The 27,556-nt window shown below is 38.7% G+C and overlaps 2 protein-coding genes across 2 annotated transcripts in view; both read left to right on the top strand.

The window, feature by feature from the left end:
• Positions 1-27,556, top strand: part of LOC134796418 (metabotropic glutamate receptor 2-like) — a 328,723-nt gene that overhangs the window by 252,490 nt on the left and 48,677 nt on the right. The window contains exons 5-7 of the mRNA XM_063768622.1: positions 8,851-8,995; positions 17,778-18,029; positions 20,497-20,671. Coding sequence (XP_063624692.1) covers positions 8,851-8,995; positions 17,778-18,029; positions 20,497-20,671 — 572 coding nt within the window. The remainder of the gene's footprint in view (positions 1-8,850; positions 8,996-17,777; positions 18,030-20,496; positions 20,672-27,556) is intronic.
• On the top strand, positions 11,743-13,397 carry LOC134796379 (uncharacterized). The gene is made up of 2 exons (XM_063768566.1): positions 11,743-11,883; positions 12,341-13,397. The coding sequence occupies exons 1-2, from the start codon at positions 11,765-11,767 to the stop codon at positions 13,371-13,373; spliced, it is 1,152 nt and encodes a 383-aa protein (XP_063624636.1). The 5' UTR covers positions 11,743-11,764; the 3' UTR covers positions 13,374-13,397.

The raw sequence follows: 27,556 nt of genomic DNA, 5'->3' as shown, positions 1-27,556 counted from the left end.
AGATTGTTAACTAAGGGATGAAAGGCACCCACTTCTGTCGAGGTACAAGTTTAATAGTCCGAGGCTGAAATGATGCGTTTCACCCGAGTTAAACACTCTACTTTTCATTTCGAAACGAGGAAAGTAAAATACATGTGCATTTAAATAAACACGGTTAAGTATAAACTTCAGTAGTATTTCTTGAGAGTACTTTCAATTAACAATTTAGGTAAAAATATCGTTATTTATGGAATGGGGAGTTAATTGTCATAATGAAAATTGTACAACAAATCCATTTAAGTACTTAAAACCAAAATCTTAATTGCTAATCGTAAAAAAAAACAAAGAAAAACGTACCTACTTAGAAAATACAGTGCTTGGCTTAAGAGCAAAAACGTATCATTTTCTGCACACTTTTTAGAACAACAAAGACCCACTTTCAGAGCATATTATGAGAAATGAAAATTTGTTATCAACTCGAATTATGCTCATCATATTCCTGCTCAGTCCTGAGACTCGTCCCGAGGCACCACTAAAGCAATTATAATAATTATTCTCGCTGATGTCTAATCTTATCATATTACCATTTGTCATTTTATCGTACGTGAGCGAATATTTTGAATTGAATTTTGTTTATTGAATATACACGTGGGTGGAGATAATCTTACGTTCTAATTACGCCTAAAGACAATAACAATTACTAATTGTCTACCAAAATATGTTGCGCGAAATATCTCAATAAAACCCACGTACGTACGTAGGTTTAGAGGGCCTACCGCGAACCACGTTCGACGTGTTGGCTCTCTGTTGCACTTGTAAATTCGTACGTAAGTGTAACAGGGAGGCAACACGTCGAACGTGGTTCGCGGTAGGCCCTTAGATAATTCGCGCAACATACACGTTTATGTGCGTGTGTATAACACGGACCCCTCATTGATCAACACACTTTTATCATAAATCAAAAGTAACATTATAAGGTTTAAAACATACATAATTAATTAATTACACATTGTTTACCACGAAATGGGCTCGCCTCAGCATAATGCTGACCCGAGAGTCGGCGCTGGTCTTCCGGCGAGTCCATTTTGGTGGGCCACGATCGCAGCTGTACGGCACGGTCTCGTAGAACGGAACGCATCCACTTGCGGCGGCTGCCATCCGGCCCAAGACCCGAACGTTTTCTGTTCTCTTTGACGGCGCAGCAACTAGTATCATTTCTCTCTCCTCGCTCTTTTAAAAATGCCGTTTGTCAAAAAAGGACAACCATACTGTTGACAAGATGGACTTCAAATCAAAGTGTTGCCTTTTTTGGTAGAAACAGGTTGTGTATGTGTGCGTAAAAGCGTATATGTGTGCTCTTTTAGGGATGTGAAAAGTCGATTTTAATCATGTTATATATCGATAAACGCTACAAAGCGGAACGAAATAGCGATTAATTGAAGCTTCATTATCTTCGTTAAACATAAACATAATTGAAATGCTAATGGATAATTAATATATTATAATGTAATAAAATAATTCAATTATTGCGGAACACATATTTTAGTAGGTATTTACGTATTTTAATTAAATATCTGAACTTTCCCTTGGTTCCCTGCTGGGGCGTGACGATAAAATTGTGATCTGATAACCACAATAAAGAATAAAAGCGTTTTTGTTCATTTTAGGTATCGTTAAACCTTTGAAGTAAAATTAAAATTGCAAGAAATGTCGATAGTTTATCGATATGACTTTATCGACATGGCTACAGCAAGGTGGGCCACATTGTTAATCGTACACTAAACAAAAGTGGCAACAGTGACAGCTCGCTGAGGCGTCATCTAAGTATATTATTATATCTATGATCCGGCCTACGGGTATGACAGATAACCTAAAAGGCAATGCCGTACAGGGCTATAACCGCGAAAATCGAAGTTCGCAAATTGCGGGCATCTTTCTCTGTCACTCTTATTACGCCTTCCTTGGAGTAAAAGAGAAAGATCCCCGCAATTTGCGAATTTCGGTTTTCGCGGTAGCCCCTCTGGGTTTAACTACTCGTCTGTGATGACGCCTATCCATTGACCTAATACATCTAGCTTAATATTTTCCGATATGGATCAAAGTTTGTCACATCAATTATGTTTATTGGAACTTGTTCGCGTGAGTGGATGTAATTATGACCATTGTCGGCAAGTGTGACAATGACAGTTAAAAATAACTTATTTTGCCTTGGGGTTTACATACATGCAACAAATACCTTGAAAAGTTTTAATTATCAGTTTTGTAGTATGTTACAATAGTAGATAAGAAAATTATAAATGTTTTCTGATTAATGTCGCCACTTTTAGGAACATTTTAATTCCAACTAGTTAAAGATATATGCATTATTGAAGTAGTTATTAGGAGCAAATTATAAATGATTGTATAAATTAAACTAGTTTCTGAGAAAATCTGCTCATTTACTAGAAACACGAATTGTAGCATAAAGTTGCTAGGCAATTAATAATTATGATTTAGTAATTACATTGTTTTCTAATTAAGAGAAACAATGCGAGTTTAGAACGTTTTGGGCATACTCAGTATAACGACCCTTATCTGTATTGTTTAAACTTAAGCACTAGTTCTGTAAATTCTATAGGTAGGTACACCAAAGTTAAGAATTCAATGCACGTTATTGATCATAAGTTTCAGAAACATAATAACTTGTAATTACTGTACGTCTTTCCCTCTATAGGAAGTTAGCTACAAGTTAAAGTTACCCGTAGAATGTCAAACAAAAGCTCTAGAACTTCGATAATAAGTTAACAAAAAGCCAACAGCTTCCGTATAGAGATTATAAGTTTAATTTGTTGTTCATTTTGTTAAAACAAAGATATTTTATTATAGGCCAATCAAATTAGATCCATAAAAAGTGTTTTTGAGGAATTAATTCTCAACAAACTGAAATTATATTACCTTCATTGGCTTCATTTGGTCCTAAATGCGGGTAATGTGAGGTTTCGCAATCCCAGGTGTGCATAAATTTTGGGAGCATTAGGAGATTTTTTTTCCTTGTATTGCTAAAGCACTCGATGTAAAAATACCAGCAGGGTTTGGTGGATCAGACTCTGGTGAAAAGGCGTTACCAAAAATAAAGAAATAAAAAATGGTGACCATTTTTTACCACTTTGGCTACGAATTCATGTTAAGGTAATTTTCTGATCCTCAGATATCAATTTTCATCATGATTGGAACAAATTTTCCTTCAGACATATCGTTTTCGATTTAAGTACCTCCTTTGGCCTCGATATGGTTTTATGGTTAACTGTAGGCCTAGCCAATGATTGGCGCGACAGTACCTAGGTATCTCGCGGCGAAATAGACTACCCGTGTTGTTTAGGGTTCCGCACCCAAACGGTAAAACGGGACCCTATTACTAAGACTCCGCTGTCCGTCCGTCCGTCCGTCTGTCTCCAGGCTGTATCTCATGATCTGTGATAGCTAGACAGTTGAAATTTTCACAGATGATGTATTTCTGTTGCCGCTATAACAACAACTACTACTTAAAAACAGAATAAAATAAAGATTTAAGTGGGGCTCCCATACAACAAACGTGATTTTTGACCGAAGTTAAGCAACGTCGGGCGGGGTCAGTACTTGGATGGGTGACCGTTTTTATAGATAATGGCACGGAACCCTTCGTGTGCGAGTCCGACTCGCACTTGGCCGGTTTTCTTTTTTTATAACTATGTTAGTTAAAGAGGTACGGGTAGTCTATCTCGCCGCGAGATACTGTCGCGCCAATCATGTGCTAGCCTTAATCATAGTATAACAATGCATTTTATCACGAATCAAATCAAACATTAAATACAGGAGTAAACAAATAAAAGCTGAATCATGTTGTTACTAATTTCATTAATAGTTTTTCCTGCGACACGGTCTGATAGTGACGCTAATTGCTTTCCCTAATGATCGTTTTACATGCCACACGTGGGTCTAACCTTCACTAATGATTTTAGTTTACTTTAAGTACTTGAAAAAAGTAATTATTGAATAGTTTTGAGTATGTATTCATCATCATTCTCTTGCCCTTTTCTCATTCACTTGGGGTCGGCGCAGCATGTCTTTCTCTTCCACACCTCTCTGTCACCCTTCATCTCATCATTCACTTGCGTTCGTTTAATATCATCTCTCACACAGTCCATCCACCTTTTCCTCGGTTTTCCTTTCCTCGTACTTTCCTCCACATTCATTCGTAATACCTTTCTCGTCACATGACTTTCATCCCTCCGCATCACATGCCCGTACCACGCTAGGCGATTTTTGAGTATGTATTCTTATATCTTATTAACAGTAGGAGGCACAACGGGTTATGTGGCAAACTTAAAGACATGCTCTATCCTCCTATTATTCCTCCTAAGCCCCAAGGTCCTACCTGTAGTACCTCTTCAGTACTATTAAATTTAAATCCAATTCAATTGGAACAGAGTCGCCTTTCCTTTGTTTCCTGAAATTTTCCAACGACGCAAAATGAACTCTATTTCCTACACTATAGGATAGGATTCTATTTATATCAATAAAGAATTGAAATTGAAATTGAAATAGGTTCAAATTTCAGTGGCAAATCTTGGATTTTTCATTTGTATGGCTTAGGAGGCTATAGTGGCTCGGCCAACGAAAGAAAAGTCTTCTAGAAATCGATTTTCGCTCATGCCATCTCGGATATGGATGAATATGGTATTGACGCATTCAGTGTAATGCCCTGAATACAAATATATGAGATGGCAAGCGCGAAAGTGGTGGGGGTAGTTGCTGTGACGTCATAAAGTCGGCAGTACAAACTTTTTTTATTTTCTTTTAAACATACCATGTGGGGTACCCAATGAAAGGGCTTTGTGAGTAGATCACAAATAAATAACATACTGTAACATTTTCAATACTTGGTCTAACAAATTATTAGAAAACGTTCAAAAATTTCACAATCCACTGTTGACTTTCAAGTGCTCTAAATTGAAAATGGCTGAATGGATCAGTCCAAAATACATACCAAGTGACTGTGAATATCCTCTATATCATGATAAAAAATAATTAACCAGATATATCAACAAATAAGAAAAGCACATCAAGTTGAAAAAAGTATAATTTTCTGTTACATGAAACTACAACTATTATTAAAACAAACAAAAATCCCGACTGTTGACATATGTTTTGTTGTGGTCTTTTTACTAGCTTTCATTTGATATTTGATACCCATAATTTGTACTGCAGACTTTATGACGCCACAGCAACTACCCCCACCACTTTCGCGCTTGTCATCTCATATATTTGTGTTCAGGGCATTACACTGAATGCATCGATACCCTGTCGATACCATATTCACCCATATCCGAGACGACATGAATGAAACCTAACCTAAAGCCTGAAAATACGGCCCTCTACTATGCTCATTGCTCAGCACTGCAGTTGTCAATAAAAAACCTGAAATATATAATACCTAAATAAATATTATTACACAAATCGACCTAACCCTACAGTAAATTCATAAGGGCTTGTGTTGTGGGTACTATATAGACGACATCTATAATACATAGATACGGATAAATAAATACTTAAATACACAGAAAACATCCATAACTCGGGAACAAATATTTGTGGAATGAATTAATTTTCCTCTTTATTTATTACATGATCGCGAAATCCACGACAACGCATGGTTCCAAGACCTTGCCCGAAAACGCGCAAAGAGGCACAATCCACCTGATGGTGCCGACATGGCTCCCTGCTTCAGCTGCCATAAATGCGGTCGCAAATGCCGGTCCCGCATTGGCTTATACAGCCACGAGAGACGTTGTTCCTCGCTTACAGACGCTGCATAAATCATCTGTCAAGATGTTAAAGGCCTGAATGAATGACATACATAACATAGTATAAACATTAATTTCACTTTAAGAACTAAGAATTCTAAAACTATAAATTACAACTAAAGTGTATTTACTTACTAAACCTAAACTAACCTATAAAACTAATCAAATAACCCCCCCCCCCCCCCCCGGTGCAAAGGTGCCCATCACACTTGCTGCGTTACCGCATTGAACCGCGATGGACAACCTCTGCGCTAGGAACGACCCGGAGCGGGGGTCGAGACCCCTCTGCTGCAGGCGACGCCCCAGCTCCACGAGAAAAGTTTTCGCCACCGCGCACCAACACCCCGATGTCTCCACAGCCAAGGGAACGAACAAGTAGTTCGTTAGCCCGGAGGGACGCCGCCTGCTCAGCGGCTGCACCTGCCGACCTCACAGTGCGGCCAAGGTGCGTGGCGGCAAATGTGCTGACGCAGGTGGCGTCCCACAAAAGGCACTTTCCTTTCTCCCACGGCACCAGAGTCAAACCATCCGGCCTTGCCATCTGACCGACTGAGGCCCGGCAGCTCCAGCACACACGCGACATTGGCTGACACCAGCGCCCTTCGAACAATGTCGTTCAACGCGTGGTGGCGTGGGAACCTCCCCGCGCACCGGCAACAGCTCAAAGCGTGGTGCCCGTTGCTCTCCACCATGGACCCGCAGATGCATAGATGTGGTTGACAAATATCGCAGCCCAGACGAAGAGCAACGGCCACCCGCAACGAGTCATTGTCGAGCAGGGTGCCTAAGTTCGGGGAGGGAAGGGCGTGCAACCAAGCCGCAGATTCTGGCGCCGAAGCCGCGTTCAGTCTTTCTGAACCAGAAGCTTTGCCTAAAAGACAGTCAAACAAACGCTTAATCCCGACCTCGAATTAATTTGTGAATATTTGGGAATTTATGACGAATTTGTATTGAAATTTCTGAACAAAGTCAGCAATTCTTAAGTGTATACAAGTGGTCATACAGCTCCCACTTCCTAACTCAAACATACAATTCAACAAAAAAGCAGCAGAGAGCAAGTCATAAAAGAACTCGCTGCTTTTCTAAACCATTCAAACCACAGAAGGGCCATAAACACTTCTTATGAAATGCATACTTGCATTTGAGAATCATGGCTACTTAAATATACGAGAATCGCCCTAAATACCCATGCTACGTCAGCGTCTTTTTATATCTAGCGGGATTTGAAAGAGTTATTATTTACTCAGAAAGAATTTTTGCCTCGACTGCACGTGAGAATAACGTGTCATTAATATACAACAATCATATAGCGATTATCGCCTAAGAGAGTGTCATACGAGAAATTTGTACCATATAAATAAATAACAGTTTATTTAAAACAAACATGTATGTTAACATAACAACAAACCGGTGTGGCCTGTAACATGAGCAAATAATTAAAACATAATGTACTTCCCAAATGATAAAACTAATGATTAACATCTTTTAAAAATTATGAATATTTTAGACTTCCTGTTTTTCATACTACTTAAATATATTGTCTTCAATGTACGCTAACATCATTGTAATTGACGTTGCTTGTTAAAGTTGACATGCTTTAAACATAACAAAATTCGCAATACTACGCAATTAGAATAAACTTTAAAGTGTACTAATAATCTAAACACAAGTTACTATTTTTAAAAGGTGCTGTACAAATTTTAATGTTGGTCAGTTTGAGGAGTACAACCTACAGTTTTATTTATTGCTCCTGATACTACAGGCCACACTCGGTATAGTGAAGCTAAGTCGAATAAAGGTCTGTTATTAAGAGTTTTATACTGTAGAAACCGTCGCCCCGAGCCAGCCGTAAAGTCGCGTCTATCACCATCGGGCGGAAAAACCCGGCTTCCGGCCCAGGAGAGGATGAAAATTTATGTACGCAACTAAACACCGCGGGTGGCTTAAAAATAAAGGAAAACTCGGCACGTTTTGGCTGCGGATTTATATTTAGTACGCTATGTGTGGAAAATGTTTGTTTTGATTCTGGAGCGCGGTACATTATATAATGCCAAAATCGCTAGTCGTATATCTAGAAAGAGTCAGATAACACAAGTTTAAGGTAAAATGATTTAGTGATATTGAAATTATAGGTGACAATAGGATTAAAAAGATGAATTCGTCGATCTATGAACTCAAAACAAAAACGGGCGTTTTAAATTTGGACGCATATAGATTGACGAATCCAGCAACATAAAAACTAGTAGGTATTCAAAAGGTACTTAAATACAAAAAACAGTACGTAGCGGCCCCCTTTTTTAAATACATATATCGTTAAAGTAAGCTGCCTAAGATAACCCGACCAAACAAGAAGTCGAGATTTATAAATTATACAATTTACACCGTTTGAATCGCACAACATCAGCACAATGCAACCGCAGCACATTGCTATTTCGTATTGAACACCTTAACAAGGTGAATTACACTAGTTTCCTTGTAGTTTACCTCAGCATCAAAAAGTTTAAAATACAGCTATTAGTCTCAAGCTAAAGCTTAGAAACTTTAATCGAGCTGCGAGACCAGCGTTCAACTATTAAATGGCTTGTAGATGGTTTAAAAGCTTTAAGCTTTAGCGGTAGATTTAAATAAACAATGTTTACAGCTATCTTGTAGCAGAGTTTTCTGTGTATTGTTTAATCGAGAAAAAGTGACACTCGGATGGCGACCGTCACAGCGTTACTGCTACAGCGGATTGAACCTTCTACCAGTGTTGTCTGGAATAGATCGCTTTTTAGCAATAAGACCGTCTATTGTTTACCTCTGCCTGTGTTTCTGTTTTTCTTTTGTATCGTTTTCTTATATTGTGTATGTTCTGAGAAGGGTAAGCAGTACGAATAGGATAGTCGTGCTTGTCTACGTGACAGCGTGATAAAACGGTGTCCGTCACTTTCTATCCCGCGGTATTAAAAAGTGACGGTTATTTTATGACGCGGATAAAACCATCCATAATATACGCCGGCAGTGTGGTTAATAAGCAGCGTCCGGTGATAAAACTGTATTTTTGTTACAGGCATTTGAAGAGCTAGAAGCACTGCTGGGAAGAAGTGGAATCTGCATCGCTGTGAAAGAGAAACTGGTGAAAGACTCTGGTGTCGCTGCAGAGACGGTATACGACGGCATCGTTCAGAAGCTGCTTACCAAGCCTAGGGCAAGAGGTGAGACATTCCACGGCATCTTCATTGAGGGTTTTGAGGTATAGAAGCTGGTGGAAACTGGGTTGCACGTTGGTGTAGGTATAGACGTTGTTTGCCAAGCCTATAGACAAGATATAATAGTCCACCACTTCTTTGCTGAAATACTGGCGTATAAAGATAGTTATGCAGTATAGATCAGATGGTATAGAGCAGATAGTTATTCTGATGTAGTACAGTCAAAGAATTTAATTTCGAACCCATTTTGTACCTTGTCAGTGTCAATAGTTGATGTCTCTTGATGTCTCTACGAAATGCGTTGGAAATTAAATTCTTTGACAGTACAAAACACAATACAGAAAACGGTTCTCTTTGGGAGTTTTGCGAATATGTATATCCCTTTAGCGCATTTTGGGAAAAGTTACCATCGTGACAACGACATCTATGACGTAAACCTGTAATTTGGACGCACCCCGCTAACAAACCAACCTAATTCCCACCGATTATCGTAAATTAGCCCAATCGATCAATCTCCGCCGAAACAAGGCCCAAATGTATAAAAACCAGCCAACCAAATGCACAACTCGTGATCGCCAGGCTTCCAATAGATTCAATTTCTGTAACCATTTCAGCGAAAAATTGTCTTCGTCGCGCAGCTGGTATCGCCACAGGCAAGTCAGCCGCAATTTATCTAAAATGCAGTGACCCGGCGCCTCGTGATACACGAGATAAACCTTTATTCGGCAATTTTCTTAAACGGATGTTTGGTTTCGGAACGTGACGCGGCGGCGGCTAGATAAAGCCTGTTCGACGCTATTGACGTCTTAATGAAATTTTCTATAAAGTTAAAGGTTTAAAAATAGTCAGCGGTACGATACCGATCTGTCAGTATCAAAACTGTCAAAAGTGACATTTCATCAACCAAAAAACGTCACTTACAGAAAAATTGACAGATCGGTATCGCCGCTGTGACTTCTTATTATAAGCATCGTTAGAAACTTAGAATCGGCCCGTTAGTTATCGAGCGCCTCGCCCGCGCCAATAGGGGATATTACTGCAATGTTCTGCCGCCAGAGCGCAGCACTACCGACTCTAGTAAATTCATAGACACACTGTAACTTATACATACTGTGCCTTAAACTGTTTTTTGACAAGTTTTCACAGACAATAAAATATGACATTGATGCATCAAGGCGGTTTGTTAACAAGGGCCTACCGGTAAACGCGAAAATCGAAATTTAGATATCTGCCTCTTTATCGCTCGAATATGCAAGAGTGATAGAGAGATTAGATAACGAAAATTCGATTTTCTTGTTTCGCGGTAGGCCATGTGATTGACGTGACGTGTGATGTGTCAATGTGGTTTGTTTACTGTATGTGCCACAAAGGTGCCACCTACGCAGAGCTTTGCCTAATATTCCCTATACATGTACAGAAGAGTACGAGCGAAATGCACAATAACTGAATTACATCAGACAATCGGCCCAATTCGAACTTTAAGATACGTCAGTTAATTGATCTAGAAACGATATGGATTAGATATGTCAGTGTCAAATGTGACGTTTCTTCAAATAAAAACGTCACTTTTGACACTGACACATCTAATCCATATGGATTAAACGATATGACTTCCGGTTCGAGCGCCATCTTGATGGCACGCGGCGAGATTAATTGATTCGTTTTTTGCTCATTAATATTGTTTAAAGTGTAATATCGATAGCCTATTAATATTATACAGTAAACTAATGTGGTAGTGTGCAGTGAATGGAGAATTTATCTTGAAGCACGTTTAACCATCATTTTGGAGTCTACGGCCGGTTGTCCACGTGTTTCTTGTAAAGCCCGCTATCGCTTTACAAGAGCTAAATCACCGTACACTGTCTTGTACTAACCGTACAATTTCAATCGTTTTACCCTGCTACTACGACCTTGACACTGGCGAAATAGCCCCAATGGGCTGAAGCCATAATTTTAAAAGAATGAATGAATTAAACGATATGGATTAGATATGTCAGTGTCAAATGTGACGTTTCTTCAAATAAAAACGTCACTTTTGACACTGACACATCTAATCCATATCGTTTCTAGATCTATTAGTCTACGTAACTTAAAGTTCGTACGTTCGAATTGGCCTGTTAGACTGAATTACAATCACAATTTGAAGTTGGCGAAAATATTAATCGCGCGGATTAACTAGACCTTATTGGGATTAGTCCGGTTTCCTCACGATGTTTTCAATATACCTACGTTATATAATATATACATTATAAATATTATAATAGACTCCTGACACGTGGGACACATTACACGTGTCAATTCAATATCCATTTCGAATAATACTTGTACCAATAAATACGTTCACGTCAATACTGCTACGTTTTCTGAAGAGCCAATATTTTCCTTACGCCGCCTCCTTTTACCGCCGTAAGCAATACCGACTTTCCTACTTTCCTACTTAACTGATTTAATCCGCAGATATATATTGTCTACTATAATTACTTGTTATTTTCGAATTCTGTAGGATATAAGGAGATCCTAGGATATAAGGAGAGACTTCTCCAGTATTATTATATCGTTAAAAACAGTTTGTGGTCTGTAATACGCGCGAACAATATAATTTTAAAGTGTCAATCAGAAAAGAAAAAATAAAAAGAATTTAGAAGTAGCTACTCCTTAATACCTTCAAAAATTATGAGCTCAAAGGTTAGCTCTATCTGATATCTTCATTTTTGCGAGTTAATGAGTACCTATACAATAACTGTTATTAAATAATGAAATACTTTCTTGTGTAGGATGTCAGCAAGGAGACCCACTAGGGCCCGCAATTTTCAGCCTAGCCATCCACCCCGTCATCACTCAGCTCACATCGGACCTAAATCTCTGGTATTTAGACGACGGCACCATCGGTGGCAGTAAGTCATCTGTGTTGGCAGACCTTAAAACTTCAATCGACCGCTTCGCAGAAATCGGTCTTTCAATCAATTTTAATAAGTGTGAAATGTTCATTTCAGAAGCCATTCCGCCCAATACCCGATCCTCTATTATCAACGAGATTAACCAGCTCACACCAAATATTTCCATTTTAACCCGCGAAACCCTCACACTTTTAGGAGCCCCCATTTTAGACGAATCCATCCCGTTATGCATAAATTCCAAAATAGAAAAATTCTTGAAGTGTTCCAACCTTTTTTATGAAATCAACCCACACATGGCCCTCTACATCTTACGACTATGCCTTTTCTCGCCCAAATTTTTGTACATCCTCCGCTGCGCCCCACTTTGGAAATTCCCCATAATTACTGCAAACATCGACCAAATTTTAAAGGACACCGTTAGTAAAATTCTGAACGTAACCTTCACATCCCCCAGTTGGATCCAAGCTACCCTCCCGATCAAATACGGCGGTCTTGGTATCCGTTTGACGGGCAGTTTAGCTCTCCCGGCCTTTTTGTCGTCTGCCTATAGCACGCTCACCCTCATTGGTGGTATATTACGTACCCCTTCAACCGCTAATGTGTCGGTGTCGTGCTTGGCGGACGCTGAATCGGCTTGGAGTGCAGACCATCCCGTCGAACGGGTACCAGAGGAAAAATCTAGCCAAGCAACATGGGACGTCATAAATATAAAATCGCAACACCAACTCCTACTACAAAACTGCCATAACGACTACGAACGGGCGAGGCTATTAGCCGTTTCCGAAAAGGAATCGGGACATTGGCTGCACGCGCTTCCATCGCGAAACCTTGGCTCCACTCTAGATCCTTCAGCCCTACGCATCGCTGTCTGCCTCCGCCTGGGCTTAAAAATATGCGAGCCCCACGCCTGTAGTCGATGCGCTCAAGCTGTTGATGATTTAGGACGGCACGGCTTACACTGCCAAATGAGCGCAGGCCGACTATATAGACACGCCACATTGAACGACCTGATCCGCCGCGCCCTTTGCACCGCCTCTTTACCCGCAACTCTGGAGCCGTCAGGCCTCTCTGCCACAGATGGCAAGAGACCTGACGGCTGCACTCTTGTGCCCTGGAGCCTTGGCCGCCCTTTAGCGTGGGACGCTACCTGCGTCGATACGCTAGCACCGTCCCACGTTGAGGGATCGGCCCGGAAGCCCGGGACTGCCGCGGACCAGGCCCAGACACTAAAGCGCCGCAAATATGCGTTCCTAACGGACACATACGATTTTGCGGCGCTCGCCATTGAAACACTGGGCCCATGGTCGACCGACACCAAACAGTTAATAAAGGAAGTGTCGGTCAGGCTAATAGGCGTCTCGGGCGACCACAGGGCGGGCTCCTTCTTGGCTCAAAGATTAAGTCTGGCGGTTCAAAGGGGCAACGCCGCCAGCATTCTAGGGTCCATTCCAGAAGCGGGTAGCTTGGGAGAGATATTTTATATTTAGTATTTAGTTTTAGTTGTTAGTTTAAGGTTTTGTGTAAGTAAGTATTATTTTAACATTGTTGACATTATATTTTTTAAATAATAAATGAAGTAATAAATATTGTATTTATTATTAAATAAAGAAATAAAATACGATTTAAGACGCCTTTCATTTAGAAAGCAAATACTTTTGTCTAACTCGCACCATAACATAAATGATTCCCCAGTCACAATTTACAACCTGTGTAACAATACCTACATCAGTCAAGCAAGCGGCTAATAAAAATCATCCACTTTTTTGTCAATGTATTTTTATTTTATTTCCTCACATTGTTGGAGAAAAGCTCTAACCTCGGCGGAAACAGGTATTTTCTGGCTTTGATCCTGTCCCTATTATCGCCCTGGCAACTAAGTAACTACCTCGTCAGAAAATCCTGTATTTTCAAACCTTGTCTTGACTTCTCCATAGTACCTAGAGGTAAAAAAAAAACTGATTATTCCGAATCATATTATTGTTCCAATTTCTATTTTGGATCTATTTTATAAAGTTACGAGTTACAATTTTAACTACAAGTCGCAATATTACAAGTTCTATGTTTCACTTTTATCAAACTGAAATTTGAACATTGTCATAGTGAAGACGAATTTAAACTATCTTGAAAATGTTACTTAAGAACTTTGTAATATTGAGCCAGCGGAGTCTTCATAAGTCAAATATCAAACGCATCGATGATGCTAGTAACTTATAGGTACTTTAATAAAATGGTACCGTAAAATGGGGTGAGTAGGTGCAAAACTGACATTCAAACCTCGATAACATCATGGTATAATAATATACTCCGCCTGGTACTCCATTCCCGTCTTTTCTAGGTCACCTAACTGACACGCGCCTACGTCATCATGCGACAGCGCTATATGATAATATGCGATAGCGCTATATATAGCGGCCATGTTGTTGTGACGTAGGCCCGTGTCACTCTGGGAATGGAAGACCATGTTTTATTAGACTATGGATAACATTTTATTTTTACATATGCAAACTAAATGGTGTAGGGGAGAAGGGGGCAGCTATCACTGGAGGCAGCTTAGAACAAATGCGTTTAAAAATGTATTTTTGATGCGATAATGATCCAAATCCATATTTTGGGCTTGCAACATCGACCCACACAACTGTCACCTGGCATATTTGAAGTTTGACAGAACATGAACGAACCAGTAGCTTAGTTTGTTTTCGATGCTACCCGCTAGCGGTATTTGTGCAGATTTGTAAGGTTTCTCAGGCTGTATTTGAAGGAAGTGGTTAGTGGAACTTAATTTATTAGATAGAACAATCTATTATGTTTAGTGACGAAGGATGAATAATCAAAATTTGCAATGTTTCTACAAAATAACGACGTTTATTTTTTTAAGTAGGTGTTGGGGTAGTTATGAAAGATAATTAGGAGGCAGTTTTGATTAGCAGTCTGTTCAAAACTACCCCGGCCATAAGAAATGTTCATATCTGCCCCGATATTGACTAGCATTTAGGTATGTAAATTAAAACCGTAATAATATTTTAGTTATTTTAGTAAATGTTAATAATGCATTTACCTAAATTCCATGAACTAAGTGGTTCAGTACTTATTAGGTACCTACGTTTAGTCATGTTTAATACTCGTATAATATTTATTCGAATTTTGCATTTAAGTACAATATTACAAAATATTAAAATTATATTCTATAAATAATTAAAACATTGCAGTTTATTGATTTATTTGTTAACAGGTAAAAATGGTAAGGAATTATAAAAATAAAGAGAATCACAGAGAACCAAAATATAATAAATACTCATACAATCCACTGTTAAAACATTATTGGGGTAGTTTTGATAAATGGTATGTGCAAAACTGCCTCAAGGGGGTAGCTTTAGTAAGATTTCAATACTTTTCAAAGGTACCCCCACTGAGGCACCTTTGAACACTCAAAAAAACATGAATGTACAAAACTACCCCATCTTTGTTGTAACTGCAAATTATACGAGTAAACTGTTAACACGATTATTTCTAGTGACAAATTGTACCAAGTACAGATAAAAAAAACGCGTATATCTCTAAATTATTGCCATTACAGCCCATTTTTCAAATCTGCCCCATGTAAGTTCAAAGCTACCCACTCTTGGGGCAGTATCGAACATTATTCCTTGAGTTGCAAAAATCTAATTTTTACTATTATCTTTAGCTTTATATATGTGCAAATGCAGTAATTACATAGGTTAATAACGTAAGTTATTGTGTAAAGGGTTAAAATAAAACTGGTTTCAATAGGTAATATTTTGAACTATGACAATTAATGTAAAAAGTGTACCAGGCTTCCCCCTCTCCCCTATATAATATATGTTCCAGACGTTTGTATTTTAGTTTTTATTTTATTTTGGGTAGTTCTATTTCATAACTTTGACGATAAACAGGAAATCCCACCTCACCCCGTAGTCCCTCGTATTTGGGGTGAGTTGGGTTTTCATACGAAGGTGATTTTGGAAGATTGTTGGATCGATATTTTTTATTATGATTATTACTATAGCTCCATTTTAAATTGGAATACATTATTTTTGTAGCAGTAGCCTTAAAATGCCATCTCACCCCATTCAACCCTTCTCTCCCCATTCATAACCCAACTCTCCCCGCGAACCCTACTCACCCCATTTTACGGTACTCCTGAGCACATTTCTAAACTAGAAACCCACTGGGGATATAGGTTAGGTACCTTCCTATTAGGTAAGTAGGTAGCCAGGGGGCTTGGCGTAATTCACATGACGTGGGCAAAAGGGTTATTGCTTTGAGCTGTGTAAGCTTTGGATGTTTGCCCTGTAGTGAATAATCCCGTATTTTGAACGTAGCCCTCGTAGCTTGAAAAGCAGACGGTGTACATAATTGCAGAGCAGTCCGTTTGTAGGGTTCGTAAATGAAGACGTTCCGCTTTGAACAGCAAACAGCATACAAACAAAACTTTACTGTAATTAGAATTAACTATTGTAAATCAGTGGAATAACTCTTAAAAGCAATGAATTCCTGAACATCTTTATAGATAGGTAATCAATTTTTTTTAAGCAAGAACAAGTTTATTTAAACTGAAATAAGGTCATTCGATCACAGTTTTCACAATTAAATATTTTACAATCGGGGACCAAACAATAATTACTGAATTATTTAAGGGTTTTGATAGGCCACTCATAAAGCATTAAAAAAAGTTCAAAATGTAAAAGTGCATCTTAGGAACTTTAGCATTTTCATACAATACACTAATTTTATTCTAACGTTTACCTAACATAAGATCATAAAGATATTTCCATTACGTTGCGATACCCATCTATCGTACATTATGTATAAAAAAACCGGGCAAGTGCGAGTCGGACTCGCGCACGAAGGGTTCCGTACCATAATGAAAAAAAAAACGGAAAAAAATGCAAAAAACAAACGGTCACCCATCCAAGTACTGACCACGCCCGACGTTGCTTAACTTTGGTCAAAAATCACGTTTGTTGTATGGGAGCCCCATTTAAATCTTTATTTTATTCTGTTTTTAGTATTTGTTGTAATAGCGGCAACAGAAATGCATCATCTGTGAAAATTTCAACTGTCTAGCTATCACGGTTCGTGAGATACAGCCTGGTGACAGACAGACGGACGGACGGACGGACAGCGAAGTCTTAGTAATAGGGTCCCGTGTTACCTTTTGGGTACGGAACCCTAAAAAAACATCCTTATAACCATTTAATCATAAAACCAATTTATACATCAATTTATTAAAATATTTAATACCCGCTCTCACCTGCCACACCCTCATTCACCTGCACAAGTCTGATTGGCACTTGACATATTTAATATTTTGCGCGTTATTCATGAAAAATATATTATTTTTTAGAGTTCTCTACCTGAAAACGATAAAACCTTATAGGCTTTTTCAGTCTATCGAGGCACTTTTAAAAGTTTCCTCCATAATTCGATAAAATTAAATATACAATGATGAAGTGCGCAAAGTAATAGTAAATAAAATAATAGTACTAGGTACCTGTACAGAAGGTTCACTCTCTAACAAAACGTGTCTATTACGAGAGATATAAGCGCAAGCGCGAGCTGGCGTCCATTAAACTACTACTGATAGACACCAAAACTGGTGTGGCCGCATGTACTTGTAGCGACGCGACGAAATCGCGGAGTGAGCCACGCCTGGCAGTTTTATGGAGACTGGCTTTTTCTCCTAGAGTTAGACCAAGAAAAGTCTGCAGCGATTTTGATAGCCCACGCAGTGCAAGTGTTATTTTAAACGTCAAACGTCTATGAAATTATGACATATAAATAACACTAGCACTGCGTGGGCTATCAAAATCGGAGCAGACTTTTCTTGGTCTAACTCTATTCATGCTTTAATTTTCTTATTCTCTTCCCAGGTGCCATAATATTCGGTTCGGACCAAGAAGTGGCCGGCGTGATGCGGGCTGTGGAGCGCATCAACGCTACTGGCTCATTCTCCTGGGTGGGCTCCGACGGGTGGAGCGCGCGCTCGCTGGTCTCCGACGGGAACGAGCGCGCGGTGGAAGGCACCATCAGCGTGCAGCCGCAGGCGAACGACGTCAGCGGCTTCAAGGAGTATTTCCTGAGTCTTAATGCGAGGGATAATAGGAGGAATCCGTGGTTTGTAGGTAGGTAACTTCTCATAGCAATCCTAATGTGCCCGTGTTTCATAGAGCTCCATGTCATTATAGCTCCATAGTGTCATAATCTCTAGCTTAAACGAAAATAAAGTGGAAGGCTGGTGGTCCAGACGATCATTGTCAGAGGCTTCAAGGAGTATACTTCCTGAGTCTTAATGCGAGGGGTAATAGGCGTGACGGAGACAGGTGGAATCCGCGGTTTGTAGGTAGGTAACTTTTCAAAAAGGTTCAAATGCGCTCAATTTTCATAAAACTCTCCATCACATCGATTTGATAGTAATCTTAAGCTCGGTCCAAGAAGTCACCAAAGTAATGCGGCTGTTGATTTGCCAAGCTTTCAGCCTGTGTAAATTTTCCTTTCATATAGCGATTCAAACGTGCCCGAGCTTGATAAAGCAAATTTTTGAGGTGTATTGATTTAAAGTAACACGATTTTCACACGCCAAATTTTAAACTGAAACGCAATTTAATCACGTAAACTTACGGTTGCAGCGAATAAATGATTTTGGTTTGTGATTTGGCCTGTCGTTTCGAATTTCGTGGTCACAGGCAAAGTAAATGCACGCGATAAAGTCTCGTTTTAGTTTTGATGGTTGCATAATATTTAGTTCGGGCGAAAAAGCTACCGAAGTATTGCGCTCCGTCTAACGCATCAAGGTAACTCCATCGAATTGTTTACAAAAGCTACTTTTTTATTTCTACGAGAATTGTAACAACAACTTTCCCGAACGAACACTAAACCATAAAGACGGGATTCCAACAGTGTGAGGCACTCTGCGGCACAGGCATTTTTGTACTGAATATGCTTGTGCCGCACAGTGCCGCACACTGGTGGAATCCCACCTTTACAAGCGGAACAGATCAAAATATGGTTGCGATTTCTCAAACAGTCGACTTACTTACAAACCTACCTAGTAAGTTGATTATATCGGGCTTGTAATAACAACAAACTGGGTTCTAGTCTGAAATGACATCAGCAGTTTCAAAGTGTATTTTGTATGTTGAACGCGTGTTTTTTCGGTAAGTTTCATATTAGATTAAACACAAACTCACATAACAATGTTTCCGAAAGTTTGAGGCATTAGTGCCTAATGACTATGAAGGTATATTCGTAAGCTAATTACGTATCTTGTTGTGGATCCAAATTGATACTAATTTTGCAGGCTAATGGAAAAATACGTTCATAAATATACTGACTGAAATCATATGCAAATAGTATAGCTTAGTATTAGTTAGTTTTCAATAATCCGCCTAATCACGGAAGAGCGGTGCCTCCCAACACAGGCAAATAGACACCATCCCTCAAATTATATGCAGGTACCTACAGTTTTTTATGAAATAGGTAAAGAATATTGTATTTTTTTGTATGCATTGTAAAAAAAATATTATTATTATTTCCTTCCCATGAAATTTATTTTTGTCTGATACACGTGGATAAAATGTAAGCGCTAGGTACACCTATATTTAGAGCAAACAAAAAGAAAGTTTTCTGCCCAAGATTATTAGATTTATTAGGTAGTGCGAACTTGCGAAGTGCCAATAATGTCACGATACTCACGATAAAGGTATCCTTTTCTGTGTAATATCATGCATGATTGCACCGTAAAGAGAAGCCTCTTTTACGGCCAATATCCATTAAGCCATATAAGGTAAACGTACTAGTGCTCGACATGCTAATACCCAATAGATGACACCTTGCTGTCACCTCTATTGACAATGACTTAAGTTTCAAGATGACATGTACTGGGACCGCGTCGAGCACCAGTACGTTTACCTTATGGCCATTTTAATAGCCGTTTTAGCACATAAAAACACACAGGTACACATCTAAATGAAACTGTCTTCCGCCTTGTAAAAACAAATAAATAAATAAATAAAATAAATATTAGGGGACATCTTACACAGATCAACCTAGCCCCAAACTAAGCAAAGCTTGTACTATGGGTTATATAAATAGTTCAGTTATGCACTCTGAACCTTGTTGACGTTACTATTAGAAGTTTATTTTTATTATATATTTTCAGAAAATATTTTAATTTGTTTTTATTTCAAGTAGAAACACTACTATATAAATTATAACCTGAAATATAGGTCATATACTAAGAAAAAGTGACCAAGGCCTCCAGAGCCCCAGGCTGGAATAGACCTAGCGTCCTCTGCTATCGCGGCAGGTCTTGATTGGAGCACAGAATAAATAATAGTACTAGGTACAGAAGACTCTCTAACAAAACGCGTCTGTTACGATCAGGACAGACATGGCCGCTAGGTGGCGACAGCGCCACGCGCGACTTATGGCTAGCCACCAAAATTGGTGTGGAACAGATCTTTTACCTGATGAACAGATGTACCTGTAGCAAAGCGACGAAATCGCGGAGTGAGCCACGCCTGACTGGAGGCCTTGGTCACTTTTTCTTAGTACATATATGACATTTATTGCTTGTTGACATTGTTTCAGAATTCTGGGAAGACCACTTCCAATGCCGGTACCCGGGCAGTCCGCGGACGCCGTACAACGTGAAGTACACGAAGCAATGCTCCGGGCTGGAGCGGCTGGCGGTGGACAACACCGAGTTTGAGGGGCAGCTGCAGTTCGTCTCCGATGCTGTCATGGCCTTCGCTTATGCTATCAGGTGAGGGTGAGGATACTAAAGTATCAAAACGGCTGGAAGGCTTTACCGGCCAATAAAAAAAAGTGTTATCTTAAAACCGTAGAATTTACATTTGTGAACATTTGAATTTTTCAGCCAAGCCGTGGAATATCATCAAATAAATGAAATATCATCAAAATTTTGACGAAAAAAATCCTGCCATTTTAAGAAGTATTAAACTTGTAGCTTTAGGTAAGCGAGAGCGTTTAGAAATACTCTTTTATCGAATAAAGGCACGTGAATTTAAAAAGGTATGAAAATTATAAACTGAAATAAATGTCATATACTAAGAAAAACTTTCTTAGTACATATATGACATTTATTTCAGTTTATAATTTATATAGTAGTGTTTCTACTTGAAATAAATACAAATTAAAATATTTTCTGAAAATAATTTAATTTGTTCTAATACTTCTAATAGGTTTGAAAATGGTGAAATGGAGCTTAAACTTTCGTACGTGTGTTAATAAAATCGTGGGATCAAATATCGACCGTGCCATTAAGCAAAAAATGCGAAAAGGTGACTGAAAAATGTACCTAATCATGATCCAAACAGATGAGAAGTTAATAAAGCATGTTAATATTAAGCATATAGTAATCATACATTATATGTGTATATGTGTTCGCGTGGTTTTTGGGTGACTATTATTATTCGACGCAAGGAAGCCGCAATAAAATACAGCATTTTTAACGTGTCTTTCAAAATGTCATTCTGTAATCCGTAAGAGAGCTATAAAACGTCCCACACAACACGAAAGCAATTTAATCAAAGTTAATTTTCAAAGGACCAACGATTCTCTTCTCGATTGAGTGTAAGTACCTAAGTATAATGAATTTGTACGGAAGTGCCCGAGGATCTTGTGAATTGGGTCGTTACATATTTTGTAAACAACCGTGCCCTATTTGCATATGATTTAACGGTACCGCGATAAAGCTGGACGATGTCGCGAATTATAAATCTTATAGATAAGTATCTGACATTTAATGTGAGTATTTTGGGCTCCTTAGATTTAAAGAGGGTCGGCATGGTCGCCCTGGCTGTTAAAGCAATAATTTGTTTTCGAAGTGAAACTTCTCAGCAATTCGATATGTAAATGACAATCGAGAAATTATTTTGATCCGTCACGTTTTTTGGGAACGTTTTGGTAGAAAATAAGGAAATAACATGATTGAGAAAAGTAGAACAAGAGAGGTATATATGTAAGTACCTACATTTTAAGAAGTTTTTCAATTCGCCAATGATGTTTGTGGAGCGATTGTCTAATGCGGCATAAAACGTTCAGCACATAACGTTTTTAAGTCCGCATTGATCGTGTAGTGTTTAATTTCGTCGCGTATTCTCCGCATTAATATTTAGGCACGCGGCGGGACTGCCCACTAACCCGCATAACAAGACTATAGAAATAAACAGAATAACAGCATTTATACGACCTATTCAAAAATAACTAACTGCCCGATTCGAACTTTAAGATACGTTAAGAAATAGATCTAGAAACGATATGGATTAGATGTGTCAGTGTCAAAAGTGACGTTTTTGTTTGAAAAAACGACACAATTGACACTGACATATCTAATCCATATCGTTTCTAGATGTATTAACTGACGTATCTTAAAGTTCGAATCGGGCCGTAACTCTCAATTAGAGAAATGCTTGTTCCTATATCCTCCATGCCATAATAATAACAGAGAGCTGAGCGCTCGTGTAAATACGACACGAAGACGAAAATGGAACGAAAAATCGAAAATTCACTCGACACCGAGGCTGGAGTTGCAGGACGCGTCGACCGCCATACATTGTGGAATATAAATAGCACCAACATCGAGCAAAAATAAGTCAATTAGAGCGTTTTTTTTTCGATACGTTCGGGTTAAACTGCAGTGTGTTTGACCCACCGACTGTGAGCGACGACCGGTGCCAAATGTGTAAAATGCAGTGTTTCTAACCTGCGTTCCTTCATAAGTTGCGAACGAAGAGTAAATTAATAGCGCTTAACAATTTTGAATAGAAACTCTTTAAAGGCAGACACGATTCACGTGATCTTAAATAACCTAACCTTACCCCATACCCGGATGCCTTATTACACGACAGTATGCAAATAAATATAGTACATATTTATTAACTAAGCAAGCTACTAGGCTAGGCATTCAATGAATGATATGATATGATACTTGTATAAGTTGTCAATTTTCTAACGGCATCGGCATAGGCACCTAACACTTGCAGACGTAACTAGACGTTATGTTTATGTAGGCACTTTTATAGTGAGATTTACCAAGCCGTTACTCTGTTACATTTTAATACTCGCATGCTCGCATCCAGCGACCATGCGATGTAATGCATTATTTATCTCTACACGCCGCATACATTCCGGAAAAGAGTATCTGCAACTCTGCTTTATTCTGGTAAATATACCTTGAAATGGGTCAAATTCAGCACCATGGAATTACGAGTATGGTACATGACATCTTCATCTTGTGTCTTGTATTTTCTCATAACGATAAAAATGTAGGTATAGTACTTGTGGTATAAACTAAGACTTAAAATCGTTACCACCGAGATTCGTGGTCTTTTTCAGACCCTACAAATGCATAGTACCAGAGAAAATAAAAAAAGAGTCTCCTAAAAAGTATTGAATAAGCTATCTTTAGAATTGAGGCATATCCTTCATGACCCTTATATTTTTCCTGTATGTATCTTAACTGAATCTTGCTATGTTGACTGAAAATAAAACATTGTTACCATAGATTTGCGGAACATATACGATACTTCAGTAACGGAGGGAGGGTAGTCCCTCTACTTCCAATATAATTAGCTTTAAGGATGACTCACGCTAGATCGGGCCGGGGCCGGCTGCTCGTTTTCTATGGAAAGCACAACGTGATCACCGATCAGCCGTCATGTCGGACGCCTCGGCCCGGGCACGGACCGGTCTAGCGTGAGTCATCCTTTAAACTGAAACTTTGCATTAAGATGGATTTATTTGAAATATACGGTGCACCTACTTACGTTCAACATGAAAAGCACTTTTTATGCAAACGAAGTTTTGAAAAGTTAGTCATATTTAACATACCTAATGCCCAAACCAATAATATTACACGACTGGTTTACTCCAAAGTATATATTCAAAGTGGTTAGAAATATTGCATTAACAAGCTCCAAAAGAAAATAGTATATAATTTTGAGCTAGAAAACTTTATAGTTTATCGAGTTTCATTGTGCATAAATTGGCAAAAGGACAAGTAGAGGTGATTTATTGTCTAATATTATTGAGTTTGAAGAGCTCTTGATTGGAGCTTCGATAAATAACTAACTGCCCGATTCTAACTTTAAGATACGTCAATTAATAGATCTAAAAACGATATAGATTATGTCAGTGTCAAAAGTGACGTTTTTGTTTGAAGAAACGTCACATTTGACACTGACATATCTAATCCATATCGTTTCTAGATCTATTAACTGACGTATCTTAAAGTTAGAATCGGGCCGCAAGACGACTCGACATTAAGGACAATTTAAGGTCTTTCTAAAAATTTAAATGTTGAATAAAATAAATTGACTTAGTAAATTGGTTTGAATCAAGATTGCTTGCCTTGCAAATGATCCAATATCTAAATTGAATCAATGATTGATTGAAGCTTTTTTACCGGTTGCGTTGTATTTTTATTCTCTTTGACCACATTATTTATTTATTATTAACTAGCTTAATATTTTTTTACAACAGTCAGTATCATTTTAGTCTACGCGTATGTAACATACGTAAAACAATTAGAGATTGAGGTATTATACTTTTGGAAGCGAATTGTAGAGATAGATAGATATATTATCTATTTGTAACACTAATCACTAATCTCGCTTCTAAAATTTGATCTAAACAAACAAGCAACAACATTATAGTCAAATAAAAGCTCGTAAAAGCTTTGTGTTTTACAAAAGCAAAAGCTGAAGGGATCTCAAAAGCCTTGGCCTCAGCTGAAAGCGCGTTTTAAAAAGTGCATTTAGCTGACTGAACCAAAGCAACCCACTCGGAGTATAATGATAAGTGTTCTCCACTGCTCCTGCGCCGTAACAACGTAATGACAATGGAAGTAGGAATTTTACAAGCTTTTATTTAGTTTCACTGTGTCCCGTTGTCAAGTTAGTCTGTAATCAAATCTTACAACCTGAATTAGACCCCTGAATTCTTCTTCTTCCTCGCGTTATCCCGGCATTTTGCCACGTCTGATGGGAGCCTGGGGTCCGCTTGACAACTAATCCCATGATTTGACGTAGGCACTAGTTTTTACGAAAGCGACTGCCATCTGACTTTCCAACCCAGAGGGGAAACTAGGTCTTATTGGGATTAGTCCGGTTTCCTCATGTTTTCCTTCACCGAAGAGCGACTGGCAAATATCAAATGATATTTCGTACATAAGTTCCGAAAAACTCATTGGTACGAGCCGGGGTTTGAACCCACGACCTCCGGTTTGAAAGTCGCACGCTCTTACCGCTAGGCGACCAGCGCTCTTCTCATTATTCTATTAAGCTAAAACCTAAAACTTCACATACTTAAGTAAGTTGGGTGACAATGCAACATTATGTTACCATCGAGCTAATTTGATTTTGGAGACCGGAGGTGGATAGGAAATCTATGATAGAACAAATTCAAGTGATTATCTTATCTGTGGTCGTGCACGCAAAGGGACGACAATTTGTGTCAACCCTTATCAATCTTATCAACCTCGGAGCAATGCTGAGCCGAACGGAGCCGAGAATGCCCGAAAGGCGGAGTGTCGCCCCACTGGTACAAGTGCTTGTCAAGCATGTTTGATCGTCTGCGCACCACTTCACACATTACCCTCCATTTTACCCATCAGACACGCTACATTCTTACGTAAATATTTTTGCACTTTGTAAAACGAGTTTTTTTCATCGCATTGTTTCTTTTCTACGGTATGTAATATCACTTTAGGGAAGTGGTTGCGCCTCTCCTCGGGGAACAATTTTTAACGACAGTTGGTTGGAACTTGTAAAGCTGCCGACTTAGAAAAGTTCGATATTGAATTGCAATACCACACATAGGGGTAGCTGGGTACGGTTGTGCTAGTTTGTACATACATCAGTGGCGGTGCGTCCATAAAAGCCGATTCCCACCGGCTTGCCTGTTTTTGAACGTTTGAGCAGAGTTGTAAAGGAAATATGTAAGCCAAATTAGCCCCGGCTTGCCTGGACATGTTTGACGCGCCCCCACTGACATACATACATACATACATACATATAATCACGCCTATTTCCCGCTAGTTTGTGTGTAGTTGAAAGTATAGGTTTTGATTTCCTACGCTACATTTTGGCTGCGTAAGAATTCCGGAATCTAAATTACAGAAAACCGACAGCTTCCCAAAGTTGAGTGATTCGCGAACAACTGCCATGTTCCAAGTTTTTTAGTGTGTTTTATTCTTATTTAAATTCCTTTGAAATCACTCCGACCTTTCCGTGGTTTTCGCAAACGTATTCTGGACGACTATGTAAGAACAAAACAACAACTTATGGCACAATATTATGCAGAAAAAATTGCACAATGCACTCAATTGCAAAAGTATATTTTACTTAAACATCATTGTATGAAAAAAATATTACATGAAAGAACAAGAAGAACTTTTACACTGTAAATATGATAACACCAACCCATACAAAAAATGAATAAACTAAAAGTTTTATACTTACTTTTTACTTTTAAACTAATCACCTAGCGTTTACTTACGCTGCCCGATTTCTAAAGCAATCTAGGTTACAGGTTTAGACGCGCATTCCGCTAATTCCGCTCCTTTCTCTCTGCATCGCCCACATTTTCCACATAGTTTCGTGAATGTGAAGACATGCACAACTGGCCCCAGCTTACCCTACACAACATATTTATATACCTACCGCGGTTGCAGTATGGATCATCGGTTGCAGTATAGATATTTCTTTTATATCTTTCGTCTGTATTGATATGATTGTGCATCATGCAACTAATTTCTAGATACTATTATTTTTTATATACAAAATAGTTCGTTTCATGAATGGCTGATATATTTGTGAGACCTTAAAAAGTCTAATTAATTGTACCTACATCTAAGGTTTTGCCGTAAACTATGTAGGTTTTGTCTATAAATGTCTATTTATCATTAATAAGATAAAATAAGCCATTACCTATTATAAACTAGATAAATACCATAACAACTTCTACTTTCTGACAATAATCTAGGAGAACAACCGTGGCCCAAAGGTTAAATAATATATTTTATAGTACATATATATAGCTACCATGCCGTGATCGGCAACGGCGACCCTAGCTAGTTACGAGCGTGAGCAGTACATATAGTGCTACTTTCTCGCACTGGTGAGGAAAAGATCACTTTCCGTGCGTATGTCGAAAGTTTAAAGGGCATCACTGCAAATGTAAAAATTCCGGGCAGCAGTCGATTTTGACATTTGCGGCAGTGACGCAGTCGGCAGTAATGTCTGGCTGCAATACTCATTTGAACATTTTTTATAAAAATTGCCAAAGATTTTTATTCAAAGCAGTACATCTTTATTGTTTAACCTTTGAGTTGATTAAATTACCGTTCCCAACACTAATACTAAAGAAATGTCAAGACAAGTCTATTAAGATCCCGTTTTACACTTTTAATCTTCGTTGAGGTCCATAATCATAATTGATCTCCGGAATCTTTGAGCCCGTAATCATTTCACGGCCTTTGATAGATAACTGGGTCATTCTACTTTCGACAGTCATTTACCGGCCCTCATTTATAGCCCGCTACTTTTAGAAGCTGATAAAAACAGAGGATCTTTGAGTACTTTGAAGGTTTTCTTGGTACTGGTTTTTAGGGCTCCGTACCCAAAGG

Source organism: Cydia splendana, chromosome 13 (assembly GCF_910591565.1).
Source record: "Cydia splendana chromosome 13, ilCydSple1.2, whole genome shotgun sequence".
NCBI lineage: Eukaryota > Metazoa > Arthropoda > Insecta > Lepidoptera > Tortricidae > Cydia > Cydia splendana.
This window is presented reverse-complemented; position numbering and strand designations above follow the sequence as displayed.

Bases quoted from the DNA above. Each gene is read 5' to 3' on its own strand.
- LOC134796379 (XM_063768566.1), top strand. From the start codon at position 11,765: ATGTCAGCAAGGAGACCCACTAGGGCCCGCAATTTTCAGCCTAGCCAT. The intron at 11,884-12,340 runs GTAAGTCATCTG...CACATCCCCCAG, and splicing joins CGACGGCACCATCGGTGGCA to TTGGATCCAAGCTACCCTCC.